Source organism: Neospora caninum, chromosome Ia (genome assembly GCF_000208865.1).
Source record: "Neospora caninum Liverpool complete genome, chromosome Ia".
NCBI lineage: Eukaryota > Apicomplexa > Conoidasida > Eucoccidiorida > Sarcocystidae > Neospora > Neospora caninum.
The window spans coordinates 70,794-85,798 of NC_018385.1; the positions used below are offsets into that span (position 1 = coordinate 70,794).

A 15,005-nucleotide genomic window follows, 5' to 3' on the forward strand; every position below is an offset into this window, starting at 1 on the left:
TGTTCCGTGCGCGTCCCGTTTCCTTTCGCGCCTTTCGTCTCAGGCTTCTGTCCGGTCTTCACGAGCACTTAAGCAACAGGTAACGCGTTTTCTGTGCAGGGAAGGGATATAGCGAAGCCATAGGTCCCCTCGAACGTTTGTGGCATCCAGGTGTGACTTCCAGAACGGTTTGCTACCGTTTTGGTGTGTATTCCCTTGCCGCTCTTTCCCCGCGGTGTTCCCCACCTCTCTCTTTGAAGGCTCACACTCTCCCGAGACTTGCTCCCGTGTCTTCGCCCCCTGCCGACAACAGCCTCAGCGGACCAGCTCTTCTCCCCGTGCTCTCCATTTCCTGCTCTCCTCCTTCTCGCATCCTTACGGCCCGTTTTTCCGCTCTCCCCTTCCTCTCTCTGTTTTCTCTCCTTGCCACGTGCCTCTCTCCTCCTTCGCGTCCCTGCCTGCGATTCCTTCCGCAGTCGTTTCGGTACGTGTTTCTCTCGCGGCAATAGCCTCCGCCAACCCCTTGGCGCAGGCCTGGCCGCTCCAAAATGTCAGAGCTTCCGCCTCGTAGGCGACGTTCGTCGCTGATCCACCTGGAAGAAAACTATGGTCTCTCTGGCTTCGCTTCGCGCCCCTCTTCTCGAGCTGGGTCCAGTGCTCTCTCGGCACCCTCGGCCGGGGCAGAGTCGCCGTCCGTCTCTCCCGAGGGCCTTCGCCGGCGAGATTTTTTCCCGCCCTCGTTTCTTCCAGGCTCGAGCCGCAGCCTGCCAGAGCCCTCGCCGCCGCCGGAGCTCGTTAGCGGTTTTGGGAGAGGGCGAGCACGAAGAGACGGAGACGAAGGAGACAGGCGAGAGAGAGAAGGCGAAAGAGGCCAACACACGGCGGGACGGAAACAAGCAGAACGTGGAAGCGACTACTACTCCACCCCGCTTGCCGGCTACTCGGAAAGTCGTTATGCGGCGCCTGGACCGTTCTTCAGGGACGAGCGAGAAGAAGAGCGACGGCGAGCCTCGAGACGCACAGCGGGGATGCAAGTAGGCCTGCATTTCTACGACTGCATCGGACAGCAGCTTAGGACTCTCCAAGTCTTGTGTGATCGCCAGAAGGCCGAGGCACTGCGCGCGCCTGTTGAAGGTAGGCGAGGCGCGAGCGAAGCAAACATGAAAAAAGGGAAGAGACACAGCTGCGGAGACACCCGCGGTGCAAAGGTGACACAGAAGAGAACAGCGGGACAGGGGAGGGGAGAATGATGCTCTAGTTCGAAGGCGGAGCGAGGAGTGTTTTGAGGCGTTCCACCATCGTGAGAACGCAGACACGGCTCCGGCACGAGGGAACGCGCAGCGAGGGACACAACGGAGAAAGCAGAGAAGAACGAAATCGAGAAACCTGGCGAAAGACGAGAAGCCTCGGTCGCCATGGCTGGTGGTGACGAGGAAGAACAGAGAGAAACACGTGGAGAAAGTGTGATAAACTAGAGTGAGGGATCACAACGCAGGCAGTGCTCGACAAACAGGACACCGCGCCGTGCCGCCCCCGTGGTTGTTGCTGTACCGGAAAGCTGAGAGTGAGAGTGCCGAGACAGAAAGAGAAATGTGACAGGAAAGAGCATGATCGACACCGTCCACGAATGAAAAACAAAAAGACCCTTCGCTTGCTTTGACATGAGGCGCTAGCTATTTTTCCCTCGAGTGTGGCGTCCAAGTATAATATGTTCAACCACGCAAAAGGCTTGGTGAACATGGAGGTTCGGGTTCGCGTGATTGTTTTCCGTACCCCATTTTCCCCTCCTCGTGTCGTCCTTTTCTTCCGGTCACTCAGCGGCTTGCAGCAAAGAGGCATCGATGATTTCTTTTGGACGCACAGTAGCAGGCACCGTATCAGCTGCTCTCGGATGCCCCTTGGTGTTGGTCTGTGCGTACGACAAGGAGACAGACGAGCTGTACTGCTGCTTTGCGTCGATTCCTCTTGGGACGCTCTGTCCGTCGTCTCCTCTTTCCCCTCTCGCTTCCCCCCCCTTCGCTGCGGCGAATTTGTCTCCAGCTGACGCCAGTGCACGCTCCGCAGATGTCGCCGACGGGAAGGCGGCATCCGGCGCGCCGCGTTGTGAGGGGGAGACTCTAATGTCTCGGGCGTCTTCCCTTCAAACTTATTCTCGCGTGTCTTCCCCGCTTCGCTTGCCTCCTGCCTCCCACTTGCCTCGGGCGCCGGAGACAGACGTCGACTCTGTGTGCTCCTACGATCGGAGCTCCTCCAGCAGTCTCTCCGCCGGAGGCGCGTGCCCACAGCTGTCTCCTCCGTCGAGTCTTCCTTCTCCCCTTCCCTCCTGTCGCCTGCCTGCACAGTTCCGCCGCGCGTCGGCCAGGCAGATGGGTTTTGTCTCGTCTCCAAGGCGCGAGCAACGCGTGCGTGCATGCGCGGCTGTTCTCTCCACGCGATTGCCTCGGGGGAGAGAGCGAAGCGACGCAGGGCGCGACATGCCTTCGCTGGCTGTCGCGAGTCCCCGGACGCCCTCTCAGGCGACGGACTGCGAGGGGTTGAGGGAAGAGAACGACAGAGCCGCGGAGGCGAGAGAGGAGGGGAGACTCGGAGAGCGTGGACACGCCAAGATGGGGAGGCCTTTTCGTCGTGAGCAGGACGGCGCGACCGCGAGGGAGATGAAAGAAGGCGCGCTGGGGACAGGAGACAGACAGCTTGAGTCGACCGAAGGCTCACCGAAACGGTGCATCCACTCCTCGGTTTGGTCCACAAAAAATGCAGAGAAGGAACAAACCGCGGGCGACGGCCAGCAAAGAGGCAGCATGAGCAGGGTGGACCTGGAGGAGCTGGAAGCAGACGCAGAACCCGCCGACTGGCGCCGCCTGCCCGAGCTAGCAGCCGAAGGAGACGGAATCTCCAGCTGTGGACGACTGGAAAGTGAAGAAGAGATTCTCAGTAAGACGAGAAGGCGGGAAAGGTGACAGGAAACGCGGAACAGGCAGTTGTCGCTTCACAAGATGTGGGTGCCACGCAGTGTAGCCCCGGGGCGAAGCAAGCCCGACGCGTCTGCGTGTACTCGTTCTCTGACGCGCTTCTAAAGTTCGCCCTGTCTGACTTCGTGTTCTTGTCTTTCGTCCAGGTCACCAACTTCGCCAGTTTCTTCGTTGGCGCCTCGTCGACGACCGCCGAGCCTCCGACACCGCGTCTTTCGCGAGGTCGTCTGAGCCGCCGGAGTCTCCGCGTCGGTCGCCTTCCCCTCGAAAGGCAGAGAAACGCCAGAGCCCTCCCCTTTCAAACAGCTGCTCCCTCTCGTCTCCCTCGGAGTCGTCGGCCTCGTTGCCTGCGCACCTGCACTCCGGACTGGCTGGGGCCATGATGGAGCGGAGGCGGCAAAGCCCGCCGTCTCCGTTTCATTTCCCGCGGTGGGGTGGCGGCAGACGAGGAGCGAGATCTGCGCACAGGCTCGAGACCGAGAGAGCGCTCCGCAGCAACGCCGAAGAAAGAAGAGTCTCGGCAGTCTCTGCTGGAAGTCTGAACCGCGCTCCCAACCTGGGAACTCTCGAGCCGGTCGTTGGCCCACGAGAGGAGGAGCTACCGTTCTCCTTGCGCTACGTCGGAGACCCGACGTTCTGCGACTGCGAAGAAGGCGAGTCTGTTCTAGAAGGCCGGGAAGTCCTCGTGCTGTCCCCGCGGGTCGGTTGCATCGGCGAACTGTTTCAACGCGTCAACGAGCGAACAACGGTGCGTTCATCTCTGCCGCCTACGTGAGGCAACTCCCTGAAGCGGTTCCTAACATCACTTCCGACAACGCAGTCCAGTAGTGGGGTGTGGTGTGCAGCAATCCTCTAAAGAGACATGTGGGGCCTCCCAAACTGGAGTATTCTCCTTCGGAAGTCTAGGCCTGCTGTTCAGTACAGCGGAGGTTTCCTGTTTGCGGTTGCGGCAGAACAGGCAGGTGTCTCGAGCTTGCTCATCCCACACCATTTTCGTCGTCGGTAACGAGGAGTCCCGCTTCAGTTATATGATTGATGTTGCATGCCTGATGACGTTTGATTCGTTTAATGGCCACGCAGTCCCCTGGGTATGTGGATGACTGCCCGGCGCTCTCCCACATGGAGACAGACACGGAACGGGAGGCCGCGCTCCCGCTCGACTGTCCTTCTCCGTCTCTCTGGGCGGCGCTGACTCCAGGCGGTTTGCGTGTGAATCTCTCTGGCGTTGCGAACCCGAGAGGCGACTGCCTGGCTCGCAAGGAGGGAGGAGGGACGAACCGGGCGCGCTTGCGTGTGGTCTCGGTCTTTTTTATAACCATTTGTCGCTCTCTTCTCAAGCGGCGGAGGCTGGAACGAAGCACGAAACGCTGCGTGCGCTGGCCTTGAGTGTCTGCTCTGCCGTTAGCGCGTCCTGCTCGTGTCCGGGGCAAAGACTGCGTCTCTTTCACCCCGGGTGTGCGTCCTTTGTCCGGCGTGTTTCAGCAATCCTTTCTGTACGACTCTACGTCCGACGCCATCATTGGGCCGCAGAGAACTTCTTCGGTGGCAGCTGTGCCTTCTGGGCCTGTTCCGTCTGATCTGGTCTCGGTTGAGCCGAGCGAGGCTGCGTCTTCGAGTTCTTCCTTTCCCGCCTGTTCTTCGTTGGCGTCTTCGGCGCTGCCGCACATCGTCGTGAACGCCTTGCGAGAAAAGCAGTGTCTCCGTGGCGACGGCGAGGCTGGCCTGGGCAAAGGGGACAGAGACATTTGCGCGTGGCCCCCGCTGCCTCCGCTTCGGCTGCTCGTCCGAAAGCTGACAGATCGCGCAGGCAGTCGGCTCTGGGATCTCATGGAGGACTCCCGGATCGATTACTCGTTGCCTCCGGAAAGGAAACGCGGGCCGCTCGAGGGGACTTTCGGTCGCAAGGGCGACGTTCCTTCGCGCTCGTCTTTCCCGAGAAAACTCGCGCCCCACGCGGCCAACCCAGCCTCTGCGCGCCTCTCAGACTCCCCCGCCCGGTCGACCGCGGTGCGAAAGGTTCCGTCGTCTTCCTCGATGTCTTCTGCATCCAGTGCCGAGGCACTGGCGGAAAGCGGAGGCTGGGGCGCGACGCCTCCGCTGCCGCGGTCGCCCAGCGTCGCCTTCTTGGGTGAATCGCGAGAAGACGCGTCCAGTCGCCCCGAGGCACTCCGCGAAGAGACGCATGCAACGCACCCGAACTTCGCCATGGGCCTCCTCGTCTGCGTGCAGCCTCTGGACGGCGGCTGCGAGGGCCAAGAGGAACTGATCGATGAAATCGCCGACCGAGTTGAACAGCTTCTTCTCAGCGTTCTCAATGTCGAGTGGCTGAGAAGGGAACGAACAAAGAAGGCGCTTCAACTGGAATTGCACAGATCTGTCTTCCAGGTAAACGTGCCGCAACGCAGAGACGTCTGCGGCCACGGATGTCACTCACCCGCAGAAGTCTTTACCTAGAAAAGGCGGTCTCTTGACACAAACGCACAATTAAACGTTCCCTATCCATATAGAGATGGAGCAATGTACATATATATATATATATATATATATATATACATATATATATATATATATGTACGTATCTATATACGTATGTCTGTTCATGTATATTTACATGTATTTAAGCATTTATGTGCGAGTGTGAACATGCGTTCTAATGTATAGGTGTAGAACACGTTTCTTGGCCGCTTTGTCGCTCTGGTCGCGCGCGTCTTCCTGCACGGGTGCTTGCCGCGGCGGCTGTCTGTGCAGCCCGTTCTGGGCGTCAAACGCGAGTGGAAACAGCTGCTCCGTCTGCCGGCCTTGTTCTCGTGTGTTTGCGCAGGAGGCGCTGAACCCCATCAAGACGGTTGAAAGGTTTTTGTCTCTGATCCACACAACTCTCGGAGTCGAGCAGGTTGCCTTCTTCATTGTGGATGCCCAAAACAACTCGTTTGTCTGTCTCGGTGGAGCGCTACAGTAAGCGAGATCGCACCCCCGACAAAAAGGCGGTGATGGGGCATCTGCGATCGGCGTCGATTTGCACTGAAATGCAGTGTCAAGCTAATTTTCCATTCAAACACAGACACAGCTTTTGGCAGATACATGCAGCCCCAACGCGTGTTCATGGAACCCGTCCGTCTCACCTTTACGCAGGGCTCCATATGTACATATATATATATATATATATATATATATATGTATATATATGGTATGTTCGTCTTTATACGCATGTGTAAATACATATATGTGCATGCTTGTGGACATGCGCGTATCCCTTTATGTGGCGTTGTGTCTCTCTGTGTCTCGAGTTACCTGCTGAAGTCTGTGTGAAGAGTGTGGAGGCTGTCTGCGACGGCGAGTTTGCGGCACTTGGCTGTGCAGAGCTCGCGGGCTGACTCTCCCGCACTCCCATCCGCTTCTCGGCGAGGCGACGCGGCAAGGGGGAAGAATCGCCATCTGCAACGACGTCCCCGCGGGCATGAACAAAGACTACGATGATCTGGCCGGAATTCGAACGCGGTAAGTGAATGTTCTGCCTTTTTTGGATCTGTTTTTTTCTGACGACTGCTCGGACGCGGGGGGGGGGGGGGGGTGGTTCTCCAGAAAAAACGAGTTGAGAAACCGTCATGAAAAGTAGACAGCGTCTCCTCTGTGGAGAGGATTTGAGGCCCTCGCTAGGGTGCAGAGTGCATGCAGTTCGACTCGCAGGCCTCTCTGCAGGTTTTTCTGCCTGTGCTGTCGAGGTTGGCTTCTCGTGCGTTTCTGCTGGCATCTCTCAACCCGAGTTTGCCTTGCGCTGGTGCGAAAGAATCCCTGTCACCACGCCTGCGACATCCAGGCTGCTCTTGCGTCCCTCTTCCATTCTGATGTGGAGCTGTCTAGAAGTTTTTCCTGCCTTCGCGTTCTCGCTTCTCTGCGTCTTGGCCCTGATCCTCATGACTGTGTGGCAGGTCTCTCTCAATTCGTCTCTTCCGGCCGCCCTTCACGCAGCCCGACACCTTTTCCTTTTCGGTTCTTCCCGCGCGCGTCTCCGCGCACTGCGTCTTCGCTGCTTTATCGCGATCCACGTTCTCTTCGGAACTGCCTCGCGCTTCAGCGAACTCTTCGAGTGCCCGTCTCCCCTTTTTTCTCTTCGCAGATCCGCAATGGTGGTCCCTCTCCTCAACGCCCAGGGCTTTGCGAAGGGCGTTCTTCTGCTGATCAATCGACCAGCTTGCGCCCTCTGCCGCCCAGGAGCGGCTTCCTTTCTTCCGTCCGGATCCTATGCACCCGACGTCGCGACCCCTTTCGCTGCCACGCCTCGTCGGCCGACTCTCCGGCACGCAGTCTCCTCGCCTGTCGCCCTGTCGCGCCGACCGAACCCCACGCCCGGCTCTGCGCCGACCCTCCCTGCAGCCTCGCCTTTCTTCCTCCGTCCCGTGTCTCGCTCGGCCTCCTTACTTCCTGACACCGGCGCTCCGCGCGAGTCGGCGTCTCAGCCGCAAGCTTCTCATTCTTCTCCTTCGCGGCTCGAGCGACCGAGACAAGTACGAGGCCGCCTAGGCGACAGAGAGAGCTCCGGCTTCGGCTTCGCGGAGGCAAGCGACAAGCGGCGGGGGCGCGAAGGACGCGGCCGAGCCCGCGGAGACAGAAGAGCCGGAGACAGGGGCGAGACTGGCGCGTGTCCGCTGTGCAGCCCCGCCGCGCGACACCGCCTGTCCTACGGAGACCAGTTGCTGCAAACCCTGACGGTCGCGAATGAGTTGAAAGTCCACCGGAAATTCACGAGGTGGGCGTGCGAGACGAGAAAAGGCGAGATGCAGAAGGAGTCAGAGCAGAGGAGCTGGGAAGGGGAACACCGGCCTGGAGAGCAAGGCGCTAACACTCGAAAAGGAAGTTCAGTGTTGGCTGACCGCGCAGAGACGAGTGCTGCTTCCGTGTGTGGGGTGGTGTACAGCACTCAAAGAACTGGGTTGTTTGTATCTCGTAACGGGGGCATATTCAGCGAATGCGTGTGTGCGAGCTCTCCGACAGCTTTCTTCCCCGGGACTTTACGGGTGTCTCGTCGCAAACCGTGCTTCACACTGAACGGCAAACCCTTTTCCGGTGCTGTGTGCGCAGAGAAGACGAAGTTTTCTTGCGCTGCATTCAGTGCGAGATCCAAAACGCCCTCGGCGGGGCGCTGACCAACGTTTGCGTGGCGGGGATGACTCTCCTGAAACCGATGGTGACGATGGTCTCCTACGTCGTCGCCGAACCGGAAAACAGCGTCATGTTCCGGTCTCAGACAGGCGCGGACCATGTGCTGGCAGAGATCAAGGTCGGGAGAGGGACGGGGCGGAGCTCGAGAAAGGGCCAGCAAATTCAGCAAAAAGAGGAATGGTGTAGGAAGAGAATAAGGAGTGGAACACACAGACGGCGCGGTGTCTGGGGTCGCGGCTGAGTTTGGGCGAAGACGCGAGATAGGAGACACATCCATCGCTGTTCTTGCCGATCAGGTGGATGCACACGCATAGGGACAAGGCGGAAGAACCGGCTCCGAGAACGTGTTGTGTGCTCTCGCCAGAGGCGTTGGGGACTTCTTCCGGAGAGAATGTGTCGCTCCATGTCGGCCGTCGATTAAAGCCTGTCGTCGCGCTTTGGCTCTTCCCTTCTCTTGCTCTTGAAAAGCTTTCGTTGCTTCGCGTTTCGCGTGTGTGCGTTTTCAGACGATCGTTGAGGAAGATAAGCGTCAGCTCCTCCGGCGCCTTCGCCGCTGTCAGTCGTTGGCGCCAAGCATGGACGAGCTCTCCAGTCGGGCCTCGTTTCCTTCCTGGCCGTCTGCTCTCGCGCGTTCGGACGGGACCGAGGATGTGGAAGGACCCGGACGGAGCAGCGATGGAGTCGCGTCCGAGAGAGCCGGGACGCTGGAGACGCAAGACAGGAAGAGAGGGGCGGAAGACTCGAGGCGACGACCCGTGTCTCCTCCTTTCTACGGGCCAGAGGAGATGGAGAGGAGGGGTCGAGAACGGGAGAACGACAGGCGCCGACGAGAGAGAGAAGAGCGAGCAAAGGAATCCGAGGAAGAAAAGCAGCGGCGGGCGACGGTCGCGGGCCCTCGCCCCGATGGAGAACGCGACGCGCCAAGAGGCGGTTTGCGAGGTGAGAAGCATGGCGTTTGCAAAACCGAAGGGAAAACAGGGTGTGGTCGGGACGGAACGTGCGACAGACACACTCAAGATATAACGCGCAAACGAGGGAGACGAGCAAAGCAGAGGCGAGGCGATGGTGGCGCGGGGTCGGGACGTCTTCTTGTCGGCTCGTTTCTTCCGTTGTGTGTGGCTGTTTTCTCTGTTTTCGTTCGCTTTGGCATTTAGCAGCTCTCTCTGCTCCTTAAAGAAACCCAGAAAGCCTGCGTGGCCGCTGTCTCTGTCTCTTCTCCCTGTCTCCACAGCCAATCGTGTCTCGCCCGTAACGCCTCTCCTCCGGCGCGAACCTTCCTGCCAGAGTCCTGTCTTGGTTCGAGGGGCGCGAGGCGGCGCTCCCTTCTCTCTGCCTTGTTCCTACGCGGTGGAGACGGAGTCGGTGTCCGCGGCGAATCGGTCTGAGGCGGGAGACAGTCCTCTGTTGGTCTCGGGAATTCGCCGGAAGCGCGAAAACCCCGGCCTGCTGTCTCTGCAGAGCATGGGCGACTTTCGACGGCGAACAGGCCGCGAACGCGAGGAAGACGACGGCAGCGTGTCCTCAAGCGCTAACTGGTCGTGGCGAGAGGAAGAAGAGAGATCCCGCGCCGTCCTGAATGGGCGAGGAGCGAGCGACGAGATGCTCCGCGGCTGCTCCGTGTCGTCTTCGGAATGGAAAGACGACGACGGACGAGAAGAGAGGGACGCGACACTCGCGAAGGACGGCGCGTTCGCGGCGTCCGGCGAGGTGCTCATCCGCAAGAGCGCAAGTCGAGAGACACACGCATACCGAAGGAAGGGCGGCGAAGAAGGTGGACGCGTCATGAGGACGTTTGGATCCAGTGAACACCGCTTTTCGTCTTCGCTGTGGAAAGCCTTGAAGAAGAGACCACGCGCGTCTTCCCTCCCGAGTCTCGTCTTTTCTGCCGCGCTTGACAAATGCGAAAGACACATGAAAGCCATCCGAAGAGACGTAAGTGAAACGCAAGGGTACACCGGATATAGGCACGCGGACTTGTGCATGTGCGTGGACCTCTCTAGGCGCGCGCATCCGCCAACTGTATAGGCCTTGGATTTTTACGTTCACATTTTACGTTCACTCACACACACACACGCGGAACCCCTCCTCAGCTGAGTCGTCGTTTTAAGCACCAGCGCTTTGTGCGCCTCTCCGCGGGTCTTGTGCGGGGCTTCCCTCGCGTTTTTCCACGAACCGACTCGGTATCTCGTGTGCCCGAGTAACGTGAGGATGATTGGTTTCTGCTGGGTGACCGCCGCCCCTCAGCAACTCCCTGTGAAAAGAGAGGGCTGTTTGCCGGTCGGCCTTGGGGGCCCACTTCTCCACATTCATCTCTCTCTCTTCCTATATATATTTATGTATATCGATGCGCTATAGGATATACCTGACTGGAGACGTGGCCCGAGTTCTTGGATGTTTTGATCTTTTTCCGCAGCTAATCTTGGCCCAGTTTCGGGGATGGAATCTCGACGTTTGGCGGCGAAACAGCAACGAAATGGAGATCTTCTTCCTGCTCGCGCTCGACGATTTGGGACTGCTCGAGAGAAGAGAGGAGAAGAAGCTGCGTCATTTCTTTACGATCATTCGCGACGGGTATCACACAGATAACCCGTACCACAATTTCTACCATGCCATCCATGTTTTCCAGGTAAATGAAAAGAGGGAACAAGGAAAGAGAGCGAACGGGCTCAGGGGAAACGGCAGATACCTACGCGAGAGCTGATGTGCCTTTCGCCTCCGAAGTGAAATGAGCATGCGGTGCTGTCCTTATTTCGTCTACCGTTCATGTACACGGGCGCGTTCATACAGGATGCCTACATATATATAAATATCTATAAATATATATATATATATATGAGCATTATTCTTGACACCTCACAGATATCTGAATAGGAGCGTGCACATGAAGCCGCACGGATGCAGAAATACACGAATTCGAGAAATTTTGCGCAGGTATTTGCAGAGGCTCCTGGGCTAAGGGTCCAAGTCTGTTATTGTACAATCGCCGTTTTGATCCTGAGAAACGAAGGTGAAAAACGAAACGGCGAGATGCAAACGGTAGAAACGAACCGGGGAAAAGATGCCAAAAACACCGTCTGGGGTTTTCTGGACTGCTTCTCCTTTCCTCCCTTAGGTCTGCTGGATGTTCCTCTCCACCTATGGATGCCGCAATATCCTCAGCCCCGTCGAACAACTGGGGATCCTCCTTGCAGGTACTTTCTCTTCCGTTGCTGTAAACATCCAAACATATGGCCGTCACACCTGGAATGTCCGTGTCTGTATGTGTATATGTGTATATATATATATATATAGATATATAGATATACAGGCAATCTCAATGCATGTGTTGCTACACCTCGCGACGCGTATATATATATATATATATATATATATATATATATATCAGTTTGTGATCTCAACACATCTGCTTGCGTCACCACGGTAGCTTGTGTTTTGGGTTTTCCTTTTGTTCAGCGTTGTGCCACGACGTCGATCATCCTGGGGTTAACAATGCATTCCTTCGCGCGAGTCTCCACCCTCTCTCGATCATGTACAACGACAAGGCGGTTCTCGAGAATCACCACGCCGCGTTTGCCGTCCGAACGTAAGAGTGTCCTACCCCTGGCTGATGTGTAGCCAAAAACAGAGCGTTAAATGTCTCATGGAATTGATTGTTCTGAAGAAATCGCTAGATGAATTCCAATGAATGCCCACTTTCGGACCACAGAGTGTGGATCCCTCACCTTTCCCGCATGCCTTGTTTGTGCACCCTCGCGTATCATTATCGAAGCGGGGACAAAGAAGACAGACGTCTGATACCTATCCACGCCGACGTCATGGCTGCGATGTCGATTTGCGCTCTTGAGCTCACCCAAAAGAACCGCGTCGTCTTTCCTTTTCGTTTCATGCACGTTTTGTGGAACTGAGAGGATGGGGCTTGGGAGAGGAAAGTCAGTGCTTTCGTGCAGGGATTCATTTTTCAGAACGATCGATACTTGGCACAATGTTGCGTGCTTGTGCGTCTCTGTGTTTCCCCGCATTTTGTAACTCAGTTACTTAGTGCCAGGCGCGACCCCCCCACCTCCACCGATCAAAAATCACTGTTTGTTACGTGACTCCGGCGTCTTTAAGAGACTCCTCCCACTTCGCTGTGGTTTTTTTCGCTCTTCGTCGCAGAATGATGGAACTGAGCATGTACGGAGCCGGCTCGCGATGCTTTCCGGCCGTCGGCGGGTCGGCGGCGCCTGCGTCTCCCGAGGGGAAGACTGGATCGTGCGGTTCGCGTGTTGAAGGCGGGCGCATTGTGCCCTCGTTCGCGGAGTTGCGGAAAATCGTGATTCAGGCGATTTTCTCGACCGACATGGAACTGTTTAGGCAGCACCACGACGCTATGAAGAGGCGAGCGCAGATGAAGACGCGTAAGAAATGGCCGGAAGACGCTCAGATGGAAAGTTGGACAGAGGGATGGATCGCGAAACCCGGTGGGGCCGTGTATGGGGTGGTCTAGACAGATGCCTGCCGGGACAGGAGGCGCACGTCTCGCCACGGGAAAATGCACTTAACATGATGGTCATGAAAAGCACAATAGAACTTGGATCCAGTAAACAAAGACGTTCAAGATCTAAACCAGTAGTCCAACTCGTAGTATATACTCCCCAGAAAAAGACTCCAAATAATTGCAGGTATCACTCTAGCATTTAGATATACTTCAGAAGTAGTGGAGAGTGAAAGGGGATCTTTTCTTGTCTTTTCTGCTCAGCTGACCGCGAAGAACTCGAAGGAGAAGACGATCGAAACTTGCTGGTCACGTGCCTGATCCACTGCGCGGATATCTGTAACCCGGTCATGAGTGAAGGAAGAAACATCCAGTGGGCTTCCTTGGTGACTCAGGAATTCAATGCTCAAGTCGACCTGGAAAAACGTTATGGACTCCCCGTGTCCGTCTTCATGGACGCCCGCACAGAGCTGCAAAGGTCAGCAAACAACGGAAACGGCAAATGTTCTCAAGGCGTATATCTGCCGAGAGATAGACACATGAAAATGAGCAGATTTAAATGCATCGAGGTACAGATAGAACTCCTTGCATATATATATATATATATATTATAATTTGATTCACCAGTAGTCTTGCTTGTAGAAAACTGCATCAATATGCGTGCCTACGTGTGTATTTTTATGGGGCGACGCCGGAGTTCCGCAGACTGTTTCGGAACGTTCAGAAGAAGCTTTTTTCCGTTTGGGCCCGCCGCCTCATGATGCACACAGGTCAGCACGGCGTTTCGTTTTCGTCTCTCGTTGTTTTGATATTTGGCTTCGCTGGTGACTAAAACAGTGTGCCGTTGATTGCTCGCACTCTTTATAGAACGCAGTCCCAGATCGGCTTTCTCTCCTTTGTCGTCCTCGACCAATTCCGGGCCCTCGCCGACCTCATACCGGAAGTCTCCGAGTTGGTTATTCAAGGCGAAAAAAATTTGGAGATGTGGCAGAGAGCACTCGATACTTTGAAGGCAGCGGAAGAGGCCGAAAAGTACGAAGAGAACGCAAAGGCGTGAACATCGACGCTTTTCACTCGCAAATTCACTTGCCTATATAGAGCAGTCCGTCGGCCTATCTCTCTCTCTCTCTCTATATATATATATATATATTGATATATTTGTGTGCATGGGGGAATATGTGGGAGGATATGCTTTTTTCAGTTTTTTGTATATTTGTATGGCAATTTACAGCTCCGAATGTGTAGTTAGATATTCCAACAAGTACGCAGCTACGCAGGCACGAGACCAGCAGGTAGATTGTCGTAGAGATAAGCTCAAACATTTGTGCTTGGCTCCACCGGTTATTCTGACCGCGCATTGATTTGATTTTTTCCCTTTCTATTTGCAGAGCCGGAGAGCGATATGAAGAAGAGCTTCCGAACAATTTTTCGTTCCGTCTCAAGGATCTGAAATTTACCGGCATGCGTGGAGTGAAATGCTTTGGCTTCATCCAGTGGTAAGCATGCTTTAAAACTACGTACGTCGACATGCACGCTTTCATCGACTTGACTGTGTGTACCTCCGTGTATTCATGCGTCTGTATAAATCATGCGAGTGGCGAAAGTGTACGGGTTTTAGGCTTTTAATTGCGTGCGGTCGAGGGAAGCGAAGGGCTTTGGTTTTTGAGCAGCCGTTTCGATTAGAAGATACGAATGTTTTATACAAGCAACGTTAATAATGGGGACTAGGTGGCACTTCCAATTTGATATTCAAAGAAACGTTTTTTTTGTTAGTAGGGCAGCAAACGCCGTACTAGGGCACTTGCGGATCACTGTCGTTTTGAGTCGCTGCGCTTGAGTTCGGGCTTTACGTCGATCATGCCCCCTTCTGTTTTTTGTGTTTCCGCATTCTCTCTTTTTTCCCAGTGAGGAGTACGACGGTTGCCGGCCGCCCAGTTTGGACGTATGAACGTCAAGGGAACGGCACAGTGTGACAAGAGAGCGACGGGAAGAAGAACGATGACAATGAGACAGAAGGCGTTTTCGCACTCCTTTCATCTTTGGGTTTCGTTTTCCGAGACTTGTCTCCACCATTTCCTTTGTGCATTTCCCTTTAAAAGCATCTTCGCTGTGATTTGTGTTTCGCTTTCTACTCAAAAGTGCACTGCGTTTTTGAGGGGACCGATTCGAACTTCTTTTTGAGACAAACGATTTATAAGTTCTGTTCCCGTCACTCACGAGCAGGGAAACGCACACGTAATCCTGCCACAGGAAAAAATGCGAAATTCAGAAATTTATCGCGCTGATTCATACAGACAGAACTCACACGCAATGCTGCCCCTTGGAAGTGCAGAGTCCGAGAACGGGCCGAGTGTAAAGCACGCAGTCTCGAGGCAGAACCAGAACCGGGGCGGGGGGCGGGTTCTAGTTCAACCATGAAGCAT

At 55.7% G+C, this 15,005-nt stretch overlaps 1 protein-coding gene across 1 annotated transcript; it reads left to right on the plus strand.

The window, feature by feature from the left end:
* Positions 1–527: 527 nt before the first annotated feature.
* On the plus strand, positions 528–14,530 carry NCLIV_000060 (putative 3', 5'-cyclic nucleotide phosphodiesterase domain-containing protein; the record flags this gene model as incomplete). The annotated part of the gene is made up of 18 exons (XM_003879494.1): positions 528–1,113; positions 1,798–2,910; positions 3,095–3,696; positions 4,431–5,333; positions 5,770–5,903; positions 6,309–6,446; positions 7,066–7,695; positions 8,028–8,226; positions 8,615–9,047; positions 9,340–10,040; positions 10,522–10,734; positions 11,221–11,299; positions 11,562–11,691; positions 12,264–12,568; positions 12,847–13,060; positions 13,450–13,614; positions 13,971–14,078; positions 14,488–14,530. 18 exons carry the CDS (start codon positions 528–530, stop codon positions 14,528–14,530), a joined length of 6,696 nt encoding a protein of 2,231 aa, XP_003879543.1.
* Between the last annotated feature and the right edge of the window lie 475 nt (positions 14,531–15,005).